Source organism: Betta splendens, chromosome 13 (genome assembly GCF_900634795.4).
Source record: "Betta splendens chromosome 13, fBetSpl5.4, whole genome shotgun sequence".
NCBI classification, from domain to species: domain Eukaryota; kingdom Metazoa; phylum Chordata; class Actinopteri; order Anabantiformes; family Osphronemidae; genus Betta; species Betta splendens.
The window spans coordinates 2,660,879-2,686,803 of record NC_040893.2 but is presented as its reverse complement, the minus strand read 5'-3'; the positions used below and the strand labels follow the sequence as shown (position 1 = coordinate 2,686,803).

The following is a 25,925-nucleotide window of genomic DNA, read 5'->3' as shown; positions in this document are numbered from 1 at the left end:
AACATCGCTGACTCTGTCAACTGTTAGCTTCTCACCTGCACACGCTGTTTGGAACTTCTGTATAGATACAGTATGGAGAGCACCTGGGCTCAGTACAGTACAGTAGTAGCAATTGGCCTGGGCTGGAGATCTGCTGAAACCTGAGGGGTGATCAAGCTAGCAGCTAAGATATACAGGTGTTTATGAGTGCTTAAAAAAGCAGAGGACTAATAAAATGTCTAAGTAATTATTAGTGAAATGGCCTTTTTCTTTGCATTTCTGCTAATGCTGCATTGTTGGTTACTTAGAACATGATGGTACTGTAAGTCTCCACAGACGGAACATGCGATGTGGTGGACATGCTCAGAAATGAAGTCGGTAGTCAGCCAGCGCCTCCAAACCTCCCTCTGTGTTGTTGCTCTTGTGATTTGTATCAGCACATTAAAACAAGGCTGACTAGAAGAAAGCAGCCAGTCGGCGGGATAATAACACGGCTTTGTAGGACTGGAGTGTGGGGCCAATTCAAATACAGGATGTTTTGTTAAGCGCACAGCTGTCTGAGCAGGCATGCGCTCCAGTTTGTGTGTTTCCTTACGACCGGCTAATGAGCTTTCTGTGGGATGATTTATGCAACAGCAAAACTTAAAAACGCCGACTGTTTTCATAAACCAGGAAAACCAACAGGTTTAGGTTTAAGACTCCGGTCAGTGATAAACATGAATCAGCTACTAGACTGAACTGTAGAATAAAGAGTTCAGTAACGGTACTGAGGGCTCGTCATGCCACCAGCAGATTGCTAAAATAACATTTATAATATTTACTGTGTCTCATCACATTGATCCATATAATGCATATATATGTATGTATTACACTTACTGACGCATCACGTTACTTCTCATGGTGAATAGGAAACACATTTGTGAGTATTAGAATGTTAGAATGAGACAGTTACACTTTCAGTGGTGGAAGAGAGTGTGTCATATTCACATAATCATCTGATCTGAGCTTCATCAGTCATCCATGACTTGTCATATAACATGCCATTGTGGGAACTGAATGTGGAAATGAAATATGGAAAGCATAAAGGTACAGTAGCACAGGACACCTTCTGAGGAATGCTGTCTTGTATGGCACATGCAGTAGTTAAACAGAGGACAACAATGTGCAACGCTGAGCCTTGGTTCAAGTCTGTGGTACAGTCACACTCTACAGTGTATCAGTACAATATATCAGATAATCCAATTAATGGAAATGCAGATACTGGCCTAAATCACATGTAGTTATTTAAAATAACTCCAGAGACAACCATCAGATAGCAACAATTCAAAGTCTGTGTCATATGCAAATACGCCCTGATGCTTGACTGTGGCAGGTGGATGGAAGCTCACAGAACGGTGGAGCCACATTTGCAAACAGACCAACTGAGCTAGAAACTGTGTGGAAGGGAAGAGAATGAGAAATGAATGCAGCAGGTTTATCTGACCATTCACACACGTTTAATATGATAAAGTCCTGAGGTTGCTTTAAAGTGAACATTAACAATCAACAGAAGAATCAATAGGTACACGGACCAATTACCACTGAAATGGAGGAAACCTAAAGCAGTAACGGTGCTTCAGAAATGAATAACAGTAATGAGTAATGTAGCGCACATTTCCAACGCTGCTTAGATGCGCCTGGTAGATTACGGCTGCTAGCAGCTGCCAGTGGCATTAAAACAATACGGTATTACATTTGACAGAATGCTATAACATACAGGGCACATTCAAATGGTAAGGAACCTCGATCCAAATGGGAAAATGGTATTGTGTTAAAGTGCAGCGTCTAGTGTGATATTGATCAGTAAATGGGATGAAGGAGATAAGTAACACTGTCCTGGTTCCTTTAGGTGGATTTAGAGGCCAAGTGCTAAAATATATGGAAATATATCTGAGCTGATGTCTCCACACACACACACACACACACACACACACACACACACACACACACACACACACACACACACAGCTACAGAGGTAATGCTTTCCCTGAAGTGATAACATCAGAAGTACAGAGGAACTCTTCCAAAGCTCACACAGTGTGTAGCTGAGCGAGAAGCCTATAGTCACATGACCAGTGATTAAGCAGGAAGCGTGTTAGGACGACCGCCTGCGAGCTCATAAGTACTAAGAACATTCTAGGAGGTAGTGAATGCCAGTCACATGGGTACACAAACAATCCCTTCATGGTGCCTCATCATGACCTTATTAAGAAATAACGAAATCTAACCTGGAGCAGCCAGGATGCACACATTTCAGACAGACTTACTACTACTAATGATTATTATTATTATACTCCTCGTTTCTCTGAGATGGGATCCATTATCCCTTCTTTGCAACCTTACCCCATCAATCAACTGGACCAAACTTACCACATACCCATGTGATGCCTCACAGTACAGTAAAGTACAAAGGACCTTTACCAGAAACCAGTATGACTGTTGAGCTGACGCTCCACAGAGCGTCAGTCCTCCAGGTTGAGACGGTATATTTGAATGTACAGAGCCCTGGCTGGATGATGATGTGGAAACACGTCACTGCTTGTAGAAAACTAGGCCATTATTAATTAAATCTGTGCCTCAAAGACATCAGAGTGAATGAACCTGACAGCGACACCAGGTCGATGAGTATTCAGCACCAAGGCTGCGGACTCAGAGGAAACGCCACTTTACTATTGTTGTACATTTTGAAATAACAAAAGGCAAATGAACTGATATAAAATGTTCCATTGTTCCTGTGGCAGAGCTGCACTGAGCTGAGACCCAGCAGGTCATGCTGAGCAGTAGTCCACTCTCCATATGGCTTCAATGGAATTTATGTTGGGCAGGCACCAATAAGCCAAATCTAGTTAGTGACATTATATCATTGGAGCCAAATCTAATTTCATCCCCAGTGTGTTTTAGTCGTCAGTGGCTCTGTCTCTCTCTCTCTCTCTCTCTCTCTCTCTCTCTGCTGTGCTCATCTTCATCTCCCCTTCTCACTCGCCCCTCCATCCCTCCGCTCTGTCTCTGTGTCTGAGTGTCACCTGCCCTCCAAGCTGGCGACGCTGGGTCTCGGCCTCAGCGTGAGAGCCCCATTACCCTGACTGGAGGCTTTGTTTTCCCTGTGAATCTGTGCAAGTGTGTGTCTGTGTTTGTGTGCGTTTGCTGGAGGAGAATGTCAGAAGGACAGTGATTTGTTAGATCAGCGAGTATACGAGCTCTAAGATCCTCTTAGCTGTGAGGAGACACATACAGAGAAAAACTGTTGTCTTTGTTGGTACATCTGCATCACAATCTGTTTCTGTGAATTATCAAATACGTAGATTTAGTAGAAGAAAAAAGGAAATAGCCCAAATAAAGGCACAGATGCAGATGAAACTATCTGTATATAAAAGAGTGGAAAGTTGAAAATTTCACTCAACAGTCGGATGGAAACACAGGAGATGAGGCAAGTGTGCAAGTGTGGGCCTCAGTGGGCGAGTGATCAGGTTCAAGGTCCCTATTAGCAGCTCCAGTCTGCTACGTTCGTGTCAAAGTGCTGGGGCTACAGCAAATGGAGACACTGAAAGATACCATCTGCCTCTGCCCATCTACGTCTGAGCCCAAGACACGCACGCATTCCTTCCGTCTGCAAACACACCACACACGGCCACAACAGGCAAACCTTCAACTGTAAATGAGCCACTGTGTGCCACAGGCTTCACTTAGCCACAGGAAAGCGTATCCTGCGTGGCCCACACGCAGACGAGACACTGGCTCCAACAGAAAAGCAAGAAATGCAATCTAAAATAATGTGTGGCGTTTGTGCACAAGCAGCACAGTCAGTGAGAAAGTGAATGAAAGGCCTTCTGCTCCACATGCCTCATGTCCTGGAGCTGCAGGTCTGAGGGATGGTGATGGAAGACGAGCCCCTGATGGCTTTTATCAAGTACAAAAGTGGGCTGTAAATTCTTTGGATTTCATCTTTAATTGTTTATCTGGATTTGAGTCTGGCAGATGCCCAGAGTCTGTGACCAGCTGCTGATGAAGGCAACAGTCGATTGGCTTGTTTAGTTTAGTCTTTACACTGAGGTTCCCTCATGCTCATCTTAGCCACCGTCTCACATCTACTTGAATGTAACCAGGTCAGCTGCCTCTGCTAGTTTAACACAAGCATTTTGTCTGTTCGTTTCTAAACCAACATAAGTTTTGTCTTAACCGGGTTTCAGAACTGACCGGGGATCAGGCAGGATTCGTCTGTGATTTGAAATCATCACCTGTCAGTGCATCGACTGATGTGCCTATAACGAGAGGATCGTAGGAAGCGAGCAGGTTTGCTATGCAGCAGCAGAAGCTTCCTGAGCATCCACGCTCTCCTCAGTTTGTCTCAGGGACGTTTCCTACTGTACACGTTAGAGCAAAGAAGTGCTGCACTATTGGATTAGCCTCCACATACTGAGGCCCCTCTGTCTCTACTGTATGAATAGATGAAGGAACCAGCAAGTCCATCACATTCCCTAAGGATGATGTCTACAGCACAGCTCCAGGCGCAGATGTGTGTGTGTGTGTGTGTGTGTGTGTGTGTGTGTGTGTGTGTGTGTGTGTGTGTGTGTGTGTATGTGTGTGTGTCCGTGTCCGTGCGTGTATCATGGGAGTATTTTGATGATCAACAATCAATTTTGTGTTATATCTAGGGGGTGGGGAGGGGAAATGGGGTTCAGGATGCAACGCGACGGCAAGGCCTGGGCCAAAAATGGGGTGACTGACTACTGGTGTCTGGGAGCCTCCAACATCTAATCTAATGAAGGAACAGAGAGGGAGAAAGGGAGGGGCAGTGAAAGAGTGATGGGAAAAAAGACAGAAAGAGAGAGGGAGAGGCTCCAAACAAGGTTAAGTCCTAACAGTGAGGGGGTGGGGGGCTGGAGATGGCTGAAGATGCTTTGGGGGGGGTGTTAGTCAATGCTAAATCCATTAGAAGCTTGTGACCCCCCCCAAGCACCGCCACACCCCACCCCTGTGGCTGACCCACTCTTCCTCCCCACCCCACCCCACACATTTAAATCAAAGGAACTCTTGTTCACTTAAGGAGGGGAGAGCACTGCCGCTTCCTAAACGAGTTAACCATTTGGACCGTCAGGGCCAACGGCATGTCCAGCACGCACACACACACACACACACACACACACACACACACACACACACACACACACACACGGTCAGGAAGCCTCATGGCATGTGCAGATATGCACCTAGAACACACACACACACACACACACACACACACACACACACACACACACACACACACACACACACACACACACACACAACCAGAACATCCTACTGGTGCTGAGTTCATCCATCAGCGGTCCTTGATCTGGCAGTGCTGTGTGCTGGGTAATGCCTCTCCAGAAAGGAAGTCGGGCTCCTAACAAGACACTTGGATGCATTGGGATTCCAGATAAAGCAGGACACCAGCTTCAGGTCCCGCTCAGGTGCACAAGGCTTCCTCAGACTCTCTGAGCATCTGGACCTGGTCAGGGTTAGACCTGGTCTGTGGCTCCTTCACCTATGCTCCTCATTTCAACATTTGTCCCCTCACAATTTCAAAGGAACTTCACTTCATAGTGACATTTCTGAACACGAAGACTAAAGCAAACAATCTGTCCTTTCCCTGTTTCAGATTTTCCCCTGTTAATTGTAAAAACCACGCTTGGAAATGGCCCACAGTTTGGTTTTGTTTTTTCGCTGTGTCAGAGCACGGCGCTCACTGACTGATCTAAACACAAGCTTGTATGATGAGCGTCCGCTGTCGACTGACCTGTAGCAGATCCCACTATGTCCCTGGAGGGGGACTCAGACATGGCGTCTGCTAGTCTCTCCCGCAGGCCCTCGTCGCTGGCGTCTGCTGATCCGATGTTGTGCCGCGGCACGCCGAAGCTCTCTGGCCAACTGCCACACACCTCCAGCAGGGTGACGCCACGGCCATCGAAGGGCCCTGCAACACACACACACACACGCACAACCACACACACACGTGTTGTTTTAACAACCAAGCAAGTTCATCAGAAACACATAAAGTCATGTATCAGCTGTGGATGAGTAGCTCTGAAGGTGTGTGTGAAAAGCAACAACTCGTCCTCATCCTTCTTCATTCAGTAGTCATTTACAGTATTATCTTTATTTTGATTTCAGTCCATTTGTGGTCAGATTCCACCTCCGACCAGACTCACAGACGTGTGAAGGTGAAATCATATGTATAAAGAGGTGGGTAAATATTCAACTATTCAACAAAGATTCCAGTCCACATGTGAAGATACGTAAAGCGCTTGTGTGATTTCCTGTCACATGCTGCTGTTTCTCTGGGCCTGAACAGACACACAAACTCATGATAAGCACTGAACTGAGGCTTTGAAGCCTTTGTACGTTTCCCTGTGTTGATTCCCAGAGCTTTACTGCCTATCACTGCCAAATCCTCCTTTACAACCTTTATCACCTCTTAGTGCTGGCAGACACAGTGGCCAAGGCGAACGGACACACTAACAGAATAATGCACTTGTTTTAGTGTCTGCATGCCTGCTTGCTCGGCTGACTGCCTTGACAAAAACACACACACACTGAAACAGAGAGAGAGACAGACAGATAGACAAGGAGAGAGAAACAGGTTGCAGACTTTCTGGCTCCAAAGAGCAAGATCTCAGTGATTGCAGAATTATGGCAGACAGAAAGGACAGATTAAGAAGCAGAGCAGTCCTGTGCAGTCTGGCAGGGAGGTGTGAGGGTGTGTGAGGCCTGGACTCCACCTGAGCATATATATATGGCTATTTAAAATGTTAAAATGTCAGTAAAACAAGCTGGTGCTGGAGGAGCAGTGATGGCATGTGACCTGCAGACGCTGCTGTTTAGTGCTCAACTAAGATGCTTCTATACTATGAACTTGGTATGGTGACCTGCAGATCAGACCTCTGAAGGGAGATGCATCTGTTTCAGACCTACATAGTGTAGCTGAGCAAAAGGTTAGGAACAGGGTTCAACTGCCCGATACATGAGGACAACTTTGACTGACTGGCGCTCCAGCAGAGTGAACAGGGTCACAGAGAGGAAAACCTCCAAGCATGTTCAATTTTAGGTCACACACTAAATCAGTGATGTCACATCTGGCCCTAGAAAACTAATGGAAAACACCTGTTGTGACCTCACTGTTGAGGGTGTGAGCAGTGAATGCAGGTACAGCTTGAATATGCAGTTAAAGGGCACTTACGCACTCGCTCTCGTGACTTTGCTTCTGTAATATTGTGGTTTGTCTTTGTCCTGTTGTCCAATGTGTAGTGTTAAAGCGTCTTCCTTTATGTTATCTACAAGCCGGAAACTTAACATAATAAATGATAGTAATGATACTAGTCCAGTAATTTAATAAAGCCTGTAGGTTTACAGTACAGTTTACCTGCACCCATTAACTGGCTCTGGAGACACTTCTTTCTCTTTCTCGCTCAACATTCCTCAGTGGAATGTCTCTGTACTGGTCCTGGCACACACTAGACAACACTTGTGTGAACAGCTTGAAAAGAAATTTGAAAAACGAAATTTTGAAATACACACACACACACACACACACACACACACACACACACACACACACACACACACACACACACACACACACACACACACACACACACACACACACAGTATCCATGCAGACACAATAACACAATAACATGTCACCTCTAAGACACAAAAATCAATGCAACATACAGACAGTCTGCTTCTGAAGTGCAGGAAAGTTACAAGCTCCGAGGTGGTGTGCATGAGTCGGCAGGTCAGTGTTATCACAGCGGGGAGCATCGAGGCCCGTGCAGCCTCTCACCCCAGCATTAGCACCTGTCACAGGCCCAAAGCGGAGCTGACACTGGCCAGGCCTCTCCACACACACACACACACACACACACACACACACACACACACACACACACACACACACACACACACACACACACACACACACACACACACACACACACTGCTCTCTGATAGCCAGTAAGCTGGGCAGATCAAAGGTTCTGACTGCTGTGGCTTGTCTGGATGATAAGCACTTGGCAGAAAGTTAGGAAGAGCTCTGGATTTATCTGAGCACGTTCTGACTAGTGCGGGTGTTTAAAAAGGTTAAGCTGAAGCTGCCTTCAGTAGGATTGATTGAAGTTAAAATATTGTTTGTACTAAAATACCCATTGACCTACTGTAAGGTACACCACATTACAGATGTATTAGTACTGTATACTCCTACTGTCTAACGGCAGTAGGAATATGTGGCCACTGTCTCTCACTCACTCACCCTGAACCTGTGTTCTTGTAAGGACTGCAGGGTGCTGAGGACCAGCCCACAGCTGGAGACTCACACCTGCTTCTGTTAATGACTGCATGTCTGTGGAGTGTGGGAGGACGCTGGTGTGCATGGAAGGACACACATGCAGACTCCACAGAACATAGAGACACAGACACCACACCGCGGCAGAGGACAGAAAGGATCACCACACACGTCTTTGTGCTCAGACATGACTTTGAAGATTGAGCAGCGTCATCATCGTGTTGTCTACATGCCTAAACGAGATATTCATCGTTTAATTTATGATTATAGCTCATACAACCAGACTTTAAAATTACAATTGTTTATGGATATAAGTGATTTAAGATCCTCCTCCAAATGAGGCCATGTCAGGATCTGCTCCATGCTGCACGGTGAGGACTGACTCTGACCTGCTAACATCACAGACAGTACATCAGTGAGTCTTTGTTTTAATCGGACCGCTCTGTCCAATGAGACGCTGATGTGAGGATGTGTCGCTGGCAGGAAAAGGAGTTCAAGCCGGCCGGATTAAACGCTGCTCTCCACCCAGCTGTTAGCCCCTCACGCTGGCCCTACTTATCCTCCAGTCCGTGCTACTTTCCTTAAAGATTTAATCACACTGCGTGGGATTGACAGTGTGTGTGTACCTTTACTGCTGGGGCTTAGTGTGTCACAGTTGAAAATGAATACACATTGCACACATCATCGCAGCATCTAAGCTACATGTATAAACCAGCAACATTTCATTCAATAACGTTTCGTCTTTTGGCTGCAACTGTTGCAGATGGTTTAGTCCCAGGTCTCTGTGCAGGTGTACCATGGCGAAGCCTTTCATTGTGCTTTATTCAGAAATAACAAAGCATTGGTAGAGATGCAACAATCGCAACCGTGACATAATCAACACTGATTCTTCTGGCTTTGGTGACACACAGTCTGTATCTGTATAAAATAGCTTGAAGACAAAATATAAAATAGAGTTCAGCGGTAAAGCAACACAGCAACACTGAGCTTTGTTCAGTCATGTTGGACAACAAACTCTACTTGGTGATTAAAGCGGTGACCACCGTCTAAGTCCTTCGATCTTCAACAAACGAGCAGGTGCATCAATGTGTGACACAGGCTCTGTGATGTTGTGACGCCTCATACCACAGTAACCTGCGTTACAGACACACATGCACGGCTAGTGCTGATTCAATTAGGCTTTAATGCGAGGGAGCTGATCCAACTAAGCCCTTTATTACGGGTGCTATAACATGTAATGGAGCATGTGTGTAAGACAGAGCATCGTTGGCGCTGTTACCAGGAAATCAGACTCAGGAGAACTGGAACAGTCTGTGCTAAACAACAGATAATAAAGCAGGTGGGAACTAGATTTGATTTGAATCATTAGTTGAGATCCATCACAGCAGCGTTTTTGGACGTTGGGTTGTGGGAACGGAGGCCTGGTGTTTTATGAATGGCTGCCTTACAGTAGTTACTCTGCCTTGTACCCATGGCTTACATACATTAGTACTATTCAAATAATCCTGCTTGTTTCGGGCTATTCCTATTCGCTGATTGGTGGCAAACACTTATCCGACCTCCGGCCTGGTTTTGTGCAGAGCATCCATCACATTTAGTCGATCACAAGGCCTGACACGCTGCTGTAAGGTTTCAGCATATTGCTAAGGCAATGAAGCCATTCAAGCCATATATGGAAAACCTAATAAAAACAGTCTTCCACAAAGACATACACACTGCTTTACTGTGCTGTGAACCAATATTGACGTCGCTTCAGGCTGTGTGTTTGTGTGTATGTGTCAGGGAGACAGAGAGCAAGAGAGTGTGTCTCTGTTCTCCTCAGGGGAACTCTGAGTGCTACAGTAGCTGCTGCTGGAGGAGGCCTGTGGTGCAGGCTGAGTGTTAATGGAGATGTAAGCTCGCAGGATTATCACCAGTCTAAAGGTATGTGTGTGTGTGCGTGTGTGCGTGGGGGGGGGGCACACCAGTCCGAAGGCTTTTTTGACAGTCAAGATGTGATTTTAGGTCCGAGGTTAGAATTGAGTTTTGGTTCGGATTAGAGCAAAGGTTAGACGTCTGTTGTGACGTCTGTGCATTATGTCAATGGTGAGTCCCCACATAGATGTGAAACACGACACCGTGTGTGTGTGTGTGTGTGTGTGTGTGTGTGTGTGTGTGTGTGTGTGTGTGTGTGTGTGTGTGTGTGTGTGTGTGTGTGTGTGTGTGTGTGTGTGTGTGTGTGTGTGTGTGTGTGTGTGTGTGTGTGTGTTCTAAGGCCAGTGTTTTTAAATCATTTACTCCTTTTGCCGTCTCTGTGGTGTTGGCTAAGCCTCGGGGCACTTTACTCACTACTGCGCACGTACCAAACATGTGGCATTAGTCTGCTAGCATTCATTAACCTGTACACAGCTACAAACACACATACAGTACCAGCCACTGAGCTAACTGAGCTCTGTCACATTAGACAGCATCGGTTTGCTCACGTAACTTTAACAATGACCTGCTGGGGTTTGTCTCACAACACAGAACATCTGCACACTAAGCCAGATGTTTCTATAAACCTTCCACTTATTACCAAAGAACACTGTGGAGAGTTATGGTCACCTGACAAGGACTGTGTAATAAAATGCACTATTAATGTGCATTATGGAACATATGTGCGATATCCTGTATTACAATCATTTGTTGTGTTCTTTTTTAGGCTCCTGAATTTGCTGTGTGTACCTCTGGACACTCACGTTACAACAACCTGGTGTAAAATAAGCACCTTGTCATGAAGCGATACATCAGGTTTACGGTGGTGAGTACTGTATATACACTGAGCTCTGGTAATTACTCCTTCAATAGGATCCATCCAGCCCGAAACAAGTCAACTGGCTTCTCCAGGTACAACATACAGTAGCTGTGGTCAAACGTCTCTGGGATCAGCCAAGGCCTGGTTTACATGAGTCCACATTCTCTGTGCACAGACGACGACAAGGTGGAGCGAGGAGCAAAACAGCAAGCCATGAAGGATGCACATGGTTAGAAATGAAGAACATCTAGAAGTAGTCCTAGTTCACTAGCAGGAAAATGAAAGCTGCCGCCCTGGTCCTGGTCTTGTTTTCCAGAGGGCATTAATAATGAGCTAAAGTGAAGCTCCGATTAGACGAAGGTCATATTTTTGACATTAAGCAGACCCCTGAAAAAGGAGCAGGCCTGCACCTACAGTAAGTACAGGATGCTGCTGTTGTATGTGGACTTTATGTAGATGAACAGTTTATAGAGCTCAGGATAACGTACTGTAAACTCTTCCTGCTGCAGCCGTCAGCAGGAAGTACCTAGACATAGGTACCAACACTGAGCAACTGTTGTTAAGTATTCTTCATGTTACCAGACAGGCTCATCAATGTTTGTTCATCCTTTATTATTATTTAATTTGTCATAGCTGAACTCAAAGCTTGGCATAGTGGTTGCTGCACAGTAAGAGGATAGGTTTGATTCCTGGGATGGCCACAGTCACAGGGTGCCTTCCCCACAATGTATAGCATGTCTGGCTATGGTACGTAAAAGCCGGGGCAGTGATCTTCAAGATTAATTACAGCAATAACACATAGTTATTTGCCCCTTTGGGGAAATGAAGCAATATTCTTATATTTTCCAAGGAAAAGATTCTAAGCACCTGGTGTCCAGGTCCCAGTCCTTCCTCTACCTAAACACCAGGACAGGGAGGCCACTACAGGCCAAGGCTGTCGTCTGGACTTTGCTAAAGTAAAAATCTGGGCATTTTGGGTGTTCTGTGTTGTTTTTTATACACTGAACACATCTTTGATACTGGTTGTGTGAAACAGTTCCACCTAACGTTCATATGGGCACATCTAACCTACCAGCTGCTCACCCACGCTGTGAAATGTTTAATGTTTAATACATACAGTATCTATGATATAATATGAGATTCAGAGCCTTCACTAACTGAACTACAGTATGAAGTATTTGTCATCCAGTCAGAAACGTGGCGCCCACATCACTAACCTCCCTTCTGGGGGCTAGATGTTGTTTTCCATCAAACCAAAACAAAGGTTGGGGCGTATTCACTTCCCAGTGCTAGCACGGCCGGCTAATTGATTTCAGGCTGGATCGTGTTGCTATGTAATGGAGCTGGCTAACGTGATGATGAAGCGGGGATGGTCATGGTGATGACTTTCACAGGGACTCCAGCCTCATTTGTTTGTTTGACAGGCTGCAGGGGTGTGCACACCCACGTGCTCCTCCAGTTGCCATAAAGGATATGGATTACGTTATAGAGGTGACAGATGATATGTTTACAAGAGAATGTTTGCTTTCCACGCAATATTCAATTACAGGGTTTGTGAGTGTCACTGCCTGTGTATATATGAATATGTGTGTGAGAAAGACAGAGTGTGTTTATGCCTGCTCGTGTGTGTGAAAGGGTCACAAAACTTTATCAATCACCCAGCGTTTGCTCACTTCCTTCTGTCTGTCACGCGCCTCAAACGTAACCCCACAATCCTTCACCTCTGATTTTTTCTGTTAAGTCATTCAATCCAAATCGAAACTGGTTCTGTCCACTGTTTACTGGAGCAAAAATAAATATCTTAGTGTTATTTACAAAATGGACCCACTCATAAACAAGGCTGCCGTTGTAGTTCTCTGACTAAATCCAGCTTTGACATCCAGCGTCTCCATGGTCGGAGGAGGTGCTCAGCATTCATGCTGCGGTGTGTGTTACTGTGCATGACTTCCTCTTAGGGGCGTAAACCAAGAGCATTCCCAGCACCACAGCCACAGCCCAGTGTTCCTGGAAACCCTCTATCCCATCCCAGTCCCATTTGATCCTAACACCCTGCCTCACCTAATGTGTCCCTGAGCTGGGCTTATCACACCACAGAAGGGGCCAACGGGGAGAGGACCAGTGATCTACCAGCACCTCACACTCCATCTAACGACGTGTACCATAAGCAAATGTACTGCATTAAATCTAGCATGAAATCAACATGCAACATGCAGGCGAGAATGAGAACGTGGGGGCGGAACAAGAGAGAGAGAGAGAGAGAGAGAGGGAGAGAGAGAGAGACATCTGAGGTAGAGAGGAACGCATTATGAAACAGCCAAACATACTCCACTAGCCTCTTCATTCTAAGCAAATAAATCCTCCATTATCGTGTCTCTCTCCTGGGTCTAAAAGCAAGCATCTTACAGGGAATTAATCGTATTGCATGGAAGGGAGGGGAGGGCGCATTTCATTTCCTTGTCAACTTTGGGCAGAATTATATTAGGAGCCAAGCAGTCACCTGGGAATGGCCTCCGCTCATCTTTCCTCTCATGTCCTTGTTTTTGCCCTTGGCAGGCAGAGCTTTTACTCCATACTCCTCTGTATGTTACTGTTCTGTTTTGGTGCAAATGTGCGTTTGTCTGGAATTCCCCATGCAGCACACAAGGCCTCAGCTGGACCGGGCAGACCGGCTAGGTGTCATCCAGCACCAGACAAAGCTTCTACAAGACGTTGTGGACACGTGTCTCTGCATGGACCTGAGACCACTCTCAGGTTCTCCTGTTTATTGGTGCAGTAGCTGACTTTCAGATTGGAATTTACCCAGCTGTAGCTGAACTCTGTCAGGGCACATGTAAACTGTCTCCCGTTGTCTTGGAGCTCCTGTTGTTCCTGGCATCTACTAAATCTTCATGTTTGAACCCTCATTAGAACATGGATGTGACTGGAGCTGCTTAAGAGCTCTGTGTGAATACGTGTGTAGCTTGTGGGCAGCCTAGACCCTAAACAAGCCCCATAAATTCAGCCTCCACTTACCTGCAGTAAAAACGTCAGGAATGATGACTTTATTGGGCCACACACACGTACACAAACCCAGCCACTGAGCACACGCAGCACCACACATCAAAGCTTTCTACTCCATGTCTATCCTGCCATCTTCCATAGCAATCCAGCAGCTTTCCATTGATATTGACGTGACACGCTGGAAGGAGGCAGGGACTCCATGCTAACAGCATTAGCCACATAGATGCTGCCAAAGCCACTCTATCACCTCCACACACCTCCTCCCCCAACTACATAGAAAAGCACATGACACAAAGTAAAAGCTAAACAAAGATGATGATGCTGTTGGAATAGATAAATAACAGCTAAAGGGAATGGTTACAACACTTTAAACACATCACATATAAGTACATATAAAACCCTTGTGGTACAGTATCTCTGCTTAATACCCACATTCTACACCTACAGTATTGGACGCAGCATGTCCTCCTGCCATTAATGTGGTCTGCACAAAGCAGGACAACTTACATGTTCAATCCAAGATAAACTGTAACAATTGTGAGGCATCACACGGAGAGTAAGAAAGACAGAGAGAGAGATAGAAAGAGAGAGAGAGACCTAGTAAAGATCTAACCTGCCAAAGCAGACAAGGTTCAAGAATAGTGTCCCCGCCCCTTTTTCAGCACACAGCACAAACATAAAAGCAAGGGGCAGTCGACGGCAGTGTATGAGTGTGTGTGTGTGTGTGTGTGTGTGTGTGTGTGTGTGTGTGTGTGTGTGTGTGTGTGTGTGTATGTGTGTGTGTGTGTGTGTCACATCTGGGAGTGTAATCAGTGAGCTTCTTTCAAGAGCTGCCAAAGCAAACAGGCCAACAAGGAATCCACTTTACAGACCATCGATCTCCGCTGGCCACAGCCAAGAAAAACACACACACACACACACACACACACACACACACACACACACACACACACACACACACACACACACACACACACACACACACACACACACACACTGGATGAGCCCCCGTAGGACACGCTTCTGAAAGGAGAGTCTCATTCATAGAGTGTAAAACCTACTCTATCTCCACTCTGAACACACATGTAGTTGGGACATACACATGTGTGAACATCTCCATGAACTGTTTTTTTTTTTCATTTGTCATTTGTTTTACTACTTTTATCGCGGATGTTTGAGGGTAAATTGTTTTCCAGTAGCTTAAGTCTTCTGAGATGTACCTCCTCACATCCTGCAAGTTTTTTCCAAAAGGACCTTGGACCACTACAATCTCCAAGGTGATAGGACTTCTCTCAAACCTGCCTCATTGCAAAAGCCATTTCAGACGAATGAGGTAAAGAGAACGGGATAATGCACAGCCTGTAACTACGTACAATGAAACTAAATATTCACACAAGACGCTCCCACCAACTAAACAGTGGTTTTGAATAGTTTTCTGTATATTCTTCTGCTGCTTTGGATTTGAAATCCCCTCCCCACAAAGCAGAGAAGGAAAAGACAGAGAAGGATAAAAGCAATAAACAATGGAAATATTGTTATGGGGAGTCTGAACATGAATGAATGAGAGAATCCCACACTGAGCAGCCATTGGTGTCTAAAACACTTCCAGATGAGCCACAGACAAAAGAAGCAGAGAAAATAAGGCTGATACGTCATCCATTTACTTTGGGCCACAGTGGCGAACAACAATAAATCATAGACACACATGTTTGTTCATGTGCATGAGCAGTAAACTGGAAAAGGAAACCAGGAACTAGATTAAGCTCATAGGACGGTGTAAATGCTGGACTTAGAAGCCTAGCTATATTGCAACCCACTAATGATCTTCTCTTCAGACAATGGTCTGGTTTCTGTCCTTGTCCTGTTAGATCTTAGTGCTGCATTTGATACAATTGGTCATAACATTCTATTACAGAGACTAGAACATAGAATCAAAATTAAAGGAACAGCACTGGGATGGTTTAAATCCTATTTGTTGAACAGATTCCAGTTTGTTCATGTTAATGACAAATCCTCCACATGCACAGGGAATAACTATGGAGTACCGCAAGGCTCTGTGCTTGGTCCAATTCTGTTTAGCCTATACATGTCTCCTCTAGGTGAGATTATTAGGAAGGATTCATTGTTATGCAGATGATACTCAGTTATATGTGCCTTTGGAACCAAATGAAACAGATCAACTAGTCAAAATTAGATAAACATAAAACCGAAATTCTTATCTTTCAGCCAAAAAATGGATGGCATAACATTAGCTTCAGATTCTACTGTGAGGAACCTTGGTGTCATCTTTGACCAGGATCTGTCTTTTACATCATATCCAACCATCCTGCCTGTATCCTGTATCCAGTCCCTGGTCCAACCATTCTGCCTGTGCTCTGTTGTTGCTTGTTGTTGCTTGTTGCTGTTGCTGTGCTTTTCTCTCACTCTCTCCTCTCACCCCAACCGGTCGAGGCAGATGACTGCCCACATCCAGCCTGGTTCTACTGGAGGTTTCTTCCTCGTGAGAGAGGGAGTTTTCCTCTCCATTGCTGTCAAATTTTAAGTACAGGCTTGCTGTATGTGGGATCTGTTGGGTTTAAAGGTCTTAAATTTTACCTTGTAAATAAAATTGAATTGAATTGAATTGAACCCACCGACAGGTTGTTTTTACAGCACACATACACACATGCGCGCACGCACGCCAGGCTGCCAAGTGCAGGAGACAGCCTCCATTGAGAAAATCAACGAGCTGTGCCTCTCCTGGGACTGAAGCATACACATACATACGTAGCACAAACAAACACACTGCTGTTATCAGCGGCAGCATCAGAGTGTGAAGCTGCAGCACATTCATCTTTATTTCCTTCAATACTCAACTAAACAGAGTGAAACACACATGCACAGATGTGCTCCACGTTTGTAGTTTGTATGCATTAGATGAGGATACACAGTCTGTCAGAGGGCTTACAGTGAGTGTGTAGGAAGAGAGACAGTCACATCTGAATGAGGAAGATGAGGTTTTGTAATGATCTTAGACTATGACTACTACTTAGACATATTATGACGGATCAATTCAATTGATCATCTTCGTCATTTCAGTTCAAAGACACTGATTTTGTTGAGAGTAACTAACTATTCTAAAGATGATATGCTATGTTTCAGTATTTCATCACATTTAGCCTTTTTTGTGGTTAACTTCAAAATAAACTTTCGTTTTCTACTTTCGTTTGGTGGTCTGCTACATTTCTTCGTTTACTGCAGGATTTATGGTTCTTCAAGTCAACCACAATGCTCTGCAGATCATTGTCAGTCACACACTCCCAGGGCCTCATCCTGCCTGTGGCATCCAGCCAAACACAAACCAAACACAAGTTTGCTTAATTGTATTTATACAAACCAAAGTGTTAGTAACAGTAATACTGCATGCAGGTGACTGGAACAAGAAACTAGCTGTGACTTGAACTGGATGCTTGGACAGGAGAGAGGTTAATCCCTGATTTTAAATGACACATCAAACTTCGCTCAAACTTCCGTAGCACCAATGTAAAAGACACACACGCTCCAGGCTTCTTGGCAGCTACTGTGGGGTCGCCCTGTCTCAAAGAGCTGCAAATGCAGACAGATTTCATTTAGTCTGGCTTTCAGTGGACTCATTAGTCACTAGTCTGGGTTTTATGTTTTTGTGTCCTCTAGTGGTCTGAATGTGTTTTATTGAGCTGTTCCACTGACAAAAATATAGTTTGTGGGGAAAACACTGAATGCCTGGATTTTTATGGCTGTATAATACTTTAATATGAAGGAGACATATTTAAAACATTGAAAATTAGTACGAAATGTTCCTTGGGGAAGAAGCTTTGGTTTCTGGCGTATGTGTCACTTTAGGATGCGTTTAAATGACATGTGTGGTGTTGGCGCTTTCTGACAGAAGGTGCTGCACAGACACAGACAGCAGAAAGACATGAGGCAAGGCGAAGGCCGGCGCGGCGAGCTAACCATAAGCGGATGGGACCCTGCGTGTGCGCGTGCAGGCAGCTGAAGGAAGGATCCTGCCGAGAAAGAGCAGGGCGTCTTTTCATCCATTGCGGCTGCAACATGAAGATACACACACACACATCAAAGGGTGTGTGGCCAGCGCTGTTCCAGAGCTGTGGTGGTGTGGGGAGACAAACAACAACATCACATAGATGTGCACACACTCTAATACACACCATCCTCTGACTCACTCTCACACACACAATAACACAGTCATACAAAGAGACACACACATGCACGCACACATCCTCACACACATGTGCATACACAGTCACATAGCCCACATAATGGGCCATTTCAGCACCAAGACCACAGCTAATGCGGTAAATGACAGGGAAGGCGCAGGAGAGAGAGCCAAGCTAAATGTGACACTGATTTTCTCTAGTTGTGTGTGTGTGTGTGTGTGTGTGTGTGTGTGTGTGTGTGTGTGTGTGTGTGTGTGTGTGTATGTGTGAGAGAGAGAGAGAGACCATGACTCTACAGGCTGGAGCCCAGATGCTGGTGTGGCCCATGCGTTGTTTGCTTCACCGTCCCATCCATCCAGACACACACACACACACACACACACACACACACACACACACACACACACACACACACACACACACACACACACACACACACACACACACACACACAGCGCTGTCCTTAAACAACACGGCTGTGGTGTTGGAAACTTTGACCAAAGTGTCAGTGGAAGCATCAAAGCAGTGTAATGAGAGAGAAGACAAAAACCAGTCAACAAGGCAGCTCACACCAGGCCTAGACGGTGACCGAGCTCACTGTGCAGCTAATATATCTGTGTGTAGTGGGGAACGATGGGGCAAAGACATTAGAAAATTTGTCATGCAGGAATGAAGCAGCTCTTCCTGCAACGCCGGCTTTATGTTACAGTATATACTTAATATGGATGGCTACCAGCTATAGTTTGGACAATCGAAGCTGTTTCACTGTGTCATCTGAGGTGCATTATTCCCATTCTTATTTTGAAAGGAACTATCAAAACCCTAAAATACCCACACAACATTTCACATCATATCACATGATTCATTTCCCATTTTCTCCCAGCAGCCCTTGTTTGACCACTGCCGTCCATCAGCAGGATGAGGTCTCACATTTTTAAAAATGCTTTTTCACAAATGTCTGACTTTACCCAGGTTGTTACTGTTAATAACAACAACATGCTGGACACCCTCACTGTTCTGAACCTTGAGAGGGCTTTGCCAGTGGTACCTCAGGATATCAACTATGTTTGATGCCACTGTGTTTACACTAATACAAGAGATGACGCACCTGTGGATACACACTGTGGGGCTTAAGTTAAGTTTTTAACAAAGTTATGGTTTCTTCTTCTTTCTTCTCAATCAGTCTGTGTTTAACCCTCACACTGAAACAGAAAGTGTGTCTTATGAAGCACAAATGTTTGCATGTGTTTCCTGTTAGGTCATAGGTGAATGTGTCTATATGTGAGGCTAGAACACTAAACTGTACCACCACAAAACCTTAGAATAGAGATGTACTGAATATTTATCTCAGCCTGTGTTTGTGAGCGTATTCAAGCCCAGTGGCCATAAATCAAATCTCCTGCGGTGCATGTGCCTCCACTCCTGCTGTGCAAATTTGTCCAATTAGCCACGGCCCCCAGGGAGTGTGAGCATGTCCTCACCCACAAGCAGAGGCCCCCAGAATCAAGTGTGAAATGGGGCTCTGCCACAGTGTGAGGATTAAGCGACAATAAAATGCATTTCACGGCCACAGCGCTTTATGGGAACGACGTCCATGCAGAACCCAGCAGAATGCTGCTACCGTCCCGCCACTCTAATCCCTGCTGTCTACACCTAAACACACACACACGCACACACACGCACACACGCACACACGCACACACACACACACACACACACACACACACACAGAACTTGAATCGATCACAATGACCAGGCCTGGAAATACTACACTCACTCAGTGACTCCAAAGCTGGACCTTACTTCCCTCTGTAGAAACAATAACACACTGTGATAGGAATATTTACAAAGATGAAGCTGGTTCAATCCAGTTTTAACAGATGATGATTACCCAACATCGTTTTGGTCAATCCCCATTGAAAATCGATGAAGTTTTCCTTTAAATATTATCCAACATTGTTTTGGTCAATCCCCATTGAAAATCGCTGAAGTTTTTTGTTTAGGTAATAGTTTATTTATTGCAGTGATTTGATTTAATGTCCAATAGTGGTTAATTTCTTTGTATAACTGGAATGTTTACAGAGAGCCAGAGGTGTGGAAACAAAGCAGACCCAAAAGGCCCGATCCCCAGTAAAAGCTCCTTTTTAATCACTCCTTTTGTCTTCTGATGAACAAAACCAGCCTGATTTTTAGTGGAATCAAATGAAAATACACATTTAATGGCATCTTTGTGCTTTTCACTTTTGTAGATCGCATTAGGTGGCTCATCACGGCTTTTTGGGCTCAAAAGAGACACATCACACCAAGATACATCTTAATAAAACACGTACCTGCTAGATATGTGGTTTAACAATACCCACATTGCACATAACCGTCTCTCTTCCCCTCCCCAGGTTCAGGATATGGTCATGTTTTGTGTGTGTGTGTGTGTGTGTGTGTGTGTGTGTGTGTGTGTGTGTGTGTGTGTGTGTGTGTACAGTACAGTGTCGAGCTGGACGTGTGTGCTGATATGAATGCAGACAGTCATCCTGTAGCGCTGCCTGGGTTAAGGCTCTTATATGTAGGATAATCCAGGATAGCCTGGGGGTCTTAACTCACCCTTCCAACACACAGGGTGTCACTGGGTGGACGGGTGGATAAGCAGAGGTGTGAAAGGCAAAGCAAAACCTCTCCCTCAGTCCATCTATCTATAATCAGCCCTTTGTGGATCTATTAAACCACGTCGGTCCATATGTGAGTATGTTTACATATATGTTTACATATATGGACCACGTCGGTCCATATGTGAGTATGTAAACATACTCACATAACATAACAGGAGGTTTCACAGCAAACAGAAGAAGGAACTCAAAGGAGACTGATGACAAAATAAGAAATGTTTGACAAACTGATAATAAGACAAAAGATTTGATTCATTCTCCAGCAACAGAAAAGTGAACAGAGAGAAAAATCAAGTGTTTACTAAAAAAGATGGGACAAAAATCTGCAGCCGGAAGGAAACAATATTTCTGAACCACTTGTGTCTCTTTTCAGATGAACATATTTGTGTGTTTGCATTTGTGTGTGTGATGCGACAGATCTGGCGGTGTTATCTGGTGAGGTAAATCGGCCTAAACCTGGTGCTAATGTCTTGGTGGGGGTGTGGGACAGATTAATAAGGACCCGCTCCAATAGGCTTTAGATGCCCTGCTAAGATTCTTAACCCAGATAACCTCCCCTGGCGCCGCTGGGAATCCAAAATGTCTCTGGATATTAGCTCAGTCACTCCCAACTTTCATTTTCCACTGCATCATCAATTTGATGTTACTTGTTACACTGAGGCAAACATCTGCGAAGGCAGCAGCTCAACAGCAAATAATAAATGTTGTAGTTCAAACACCTGGACGTGAAGCAATGTGAGAACCAGCTCCTGTATTTCACGACTAATGTCTGAGACTTGCTGAGTGAATTCTGGTCACTGCTGCTCCCACCTGCTTTGAGCTGAACCCCAGCAGTACAGCCACACTGACACATGCATGGAGCATCAGCCATCACGAAGCACGGGTGTGATAGCATCTCCTCTGCACAAACATTTCAGTGTCAAAACACGTTCAACATGAAACAAATCCTTTCAGCACACGTTACACGTTGAGCCTCCAACATACAGTAAAGGCTAGAGCATGTGCTCAGTGGTGGCTCGTGGTCACTACTTCTTCAGCTTGGATCCATCAAACACCCAACCTGAGCCTCCAGGTGCAGGATGCAAACACATTCACAACAAAACATTGTCTAGCGCAGCAGACACACTTTAATGCTGATGAGAGTTTCTGTCGTCACTACAAGATTCATTAACATTTGATCTAATCTTATTTAAGGCTAAAAAGCTGTCAGGGGATCAACGTAATTTGGTTGTGTCCTCCGTGTTCTGACGGCAGCACAGGCTCCGACTTCATCAGTGCTGGGTGGGACTGAGACACAAATCTGGATCATTACTAATTCACAACAGCTTGGTAAGGAGTGATAATCTTTACTTTTGGCTCTGTTGTTGATTTTGCTCCAAACATGCACAAGGGCTGCACAAATAAAGGCTGACACAAACTGATATGTTGGGAAATCACCTAATGTTTAATGGTTTTTATATGTCTGAGCATCTTACTGCTGCCTCCAGAGCATTGAGAGTCCAGAGAGTGAGAAGACGAATCCTCTGTCTTTTTCCCCATCTTCCACCATCCATGCTAATGTTAATTCACTAGGTCAGTCCCTTCAAACCTTAGGGCTGCGTTCACCAGGTGTTTTGGTCCTGAAGTTGTGTCCTTGTGAAACGGTTGTGGGACAGAATCTTCCAATAAACTCTGCTTGTCCCATATGTTCTTCACCAATGTACAAATACATGCCAGAGCCACATACTTCAGGGTTTGAAACTACAGTATGTCTTTATGAAAGTCAGAGGTCAGTATGCTGATGAGTCAGATGAGCCGAACTGAAACCATACACAGCCACTCATGCATGATTTGGAGCAGAGCATTGCTCTGACAGCTTAGGCACGAGAACACACTGTAAGGATACATTCCTACAGTTGGTTTGCTTGATATAATGAGCTCTGACCTCTAAAGAATCACCTACTCAGTTGTTGTTTAGGTGACAGAGAACCCTACATATAATTATTCACCTTTAAAATTTTAAAGAACCAAACCTCTATAGAAAAAAATATTCTTTAATTCTATTAAATTAATCTTAACTAGGGCTTTACAGGCTCAGTTCACCGGTTAATTAGGTTCAGACATTTTGATTAATAATTACAACTTTAAATAACTTTAACTTTCAAAACATTTTCATACACCGATGTTGTGTTGTTCTCTGTGGCAATATGGCAAAGAGACATAAAGTCTTCACTTATTACAATATCCTCCCTGCAGGATGGGGATCGATGAGAATGCCAGCACTTAGAGAGCAGACACAGATAGTGTATTGTGAAGGGACTGTCAAGCTGCTGACAACACTGTGGGTAAACACACGTATGCCTGTTCACGGCTGCGTGCATGCATCATCACACACCTACTGGTGAACGCACGCTCACACGCATGGATGGGACACATCCGACGCATGCAGGCCCTTGACTTGAGGAGGTGTTATATTTCAGTAATGTGATGGAGCTTGATCCAGGGTGTCCAGTGTCCCATAGAGCTGCTGTTTTATTAGCACAAAGAGCACTCAGGGGCTCTCCAGTTCACACACACATAAACACACACCCGCCTGGACAGACCCACAGCCACACTGGGCCCTGCAGTCTACACATGCACACAGAGTGGCTTCAAATGTAATATACAAGAAGAAGCTTTCAATGGAAGATCACCATAAAAAGCAGACTCCACTAGCTTCCTTTGTAATCCAAAATCGCATCAAACCTCCTTTGTGTTGGGTCCTGTTTCACCTGGCCACGCCGCTCTGCTCTCCTGTACACACCCTCTGCACCTCTTGACTTCCTAACTCACCAGCATTTAGTGCATGGTTATATAGAGCCTAGCAGCCCAGCCTGGAAAAATATGTCATTCTGAAACAATCACATCATCCATGGAACTGAAGACACGCTGACTAGATTTGAAACGCTGCTGCTGATCACCAGGAAACTGAACACACCAAAGGCCTAATAGGCAGCCGAGCGTGCAGCAAACCCTTTGACCAACTGCATCCAGTCCGATTTAGTCCATTCAGCTTCAGGTCGGTCATGTTGTTTGTTTCCTGTCTGTTAGTGTCTTTCCACAATAATTAGAAAGCTTCAACATCAGGACTTTGACATTTAGCTTCAGTTTACATATATACTGTACAGGTATATTAACATTTGACTGTAGGATATCACTGCAAAACTACTGTAAGAATCCAAAGCTTCATCATCAGGTCATCCTTGAATAAACAACTCTGACTTAATTGTGTTTTTTTTGTCCCCACATTTCATGTTTTCAAGATAAATCCTTTCTGTCTCTTTACCATGTATTTAATATTTACTATATTAATATTTCAGGTTGCTGTGATACACAGTCAGTATTAATGCTCTGGAAATCGTTAAAGCATGGTCAGCAATACAAACAAGGTGAGAATAAAAAGCAACCCTTTATTTCAATAACAAAAAATCGGAACTTTTCACGAGATGGGCTGTGAATGAATGGAGCTTTGCAGCCATGTGATGTCCTACACTGCTGCTCCACTGATTGACACAGTGCATTGATTATGTGAGGCCTGACCATATGGGCTGGAAGCACTGATACAGGATCCACCTCAGCTCTGCAGGAGGCTGCTTAAATCACATTCCCTTGACAACATCCAGAAAAAAGTCAATGTGAAATTTGAACAACTTCATTTGAGTATATGTTTTTTCTATTTTCCAATATCACTGCAAGCGTATTGTGCTCCTTTAGAGCAAACACTATCAGGGGAGCATCATAGCTCCTGTATCGACAGATACAGGGTCCAGATAATGCATAGACTGTGACTACAGAGTGGATCGTATTAACACATTGTATTGATGTGGCTTTTAACAGATATCGTCTTCATACACATCTTGATGTGGGGAAATGAACTAGCCAGTGCATGAACTGCCGATGTAGCTCAGACATTCATCTTGTGATCACAAAATAGAGTAATGACATTATGAAATCTTCGCATTATGAGAATCATCCTCATAAGACTTGCATTTGCTTCACTGACACTCATTCAGAAAAGAAAGAAGTGATATAGAAGTGATTTGTCTATAATGCCCCACAGGCACTATAACACATATTAGAGAAGTGTTAACAGTCATGATGTGCAGACACAAGATGTAGACTGAATCTAAAGAGAACCAATTGGATTACTGAGGATTTCCACTAAAAACTGAGCTTCTTGGTCCTGATGTTTCGTCTTCTCATAGCCACATCTGGATTGTTGTGTTCCTCGTCTTACTGCTCACTACTGTGGTATGTTTAATTACAACCTGGTAGTTACGTAAAAACTACAGTCATAGTTCTTTGTGGACATCCATCCATCCATCCATTTTCTTAACCGCTTACTCCCTAGTGCGGGGTCACGGGGTGCTGGAGCCTATCCCTGGCTACGGGCGAGAGGCAGGGTACACCCTGGACAGGTCGCCAGTCCATCGCAGGGCAACACATAGACAGACAAGCATTCACTCACACACTCACACCTACGGGCAATGGAGAGAGGCCAATCAACCTAATGCACGTCTTTGGACTGTGGGAGGAAGCCGGAGAACCCGGAGAGAACCCACGCAAGCACGGGGAGAACGTGCAAACTCCACACAGAAAGGCGCCAGGGTCGCCTCCGGGAATCGAACCCAGAACCTTCTTGCTGTGAGGCGACAGTGCTACCGACCGCACCATCGTGCCGCCCTCTTTGTGGACATTTAGAGGAAAAATATTTAAATGTTGGACACATGCATCTGTGTTGCCATTGTAATAATATAAAATTCATTTACCTCCAACTAAGTGATTTCTGGCATCAACCAGTTAGTCTGACCTGGTCATGACTGGGCTGTGTTCACAGTGGATAATTATGCTGGGGATCAAGTAAAAATGTCTCCAGTAATTTGCCACCTACTCTTCATCATTTTTAAGTTTGTGAATGTACCTGTTTCATCTGCTT

General features: G+C 44.7%; 1 protein-coding gene across 3 annotated transcripts in view; it reads right to left on the bottom strand.

Annotated features, from left to right (window-relative positions):
• The window catches only part of bcas3 (BCAS3 microtubule associated cell migration factor), a 286,604-nt gene that overhangs the window by 16,241 nt on the left and 244,438 nt on the right, over positions 1–25,925 (bottom strand). For all 3 annotated transcript variants that reach the window (XM_029171342.2, XM_029171343.2, XM_055514053.1), the window contains one exon: positions 5,799–5,975. In XM_029171342.2, coding sequence (XP_029027175.1) covers positions 5,799–5,975 — 177 coding nt within the window. The remainder of the gene's footprint in view (positions 1–5,798; positions 5,976–25,925) is intronic.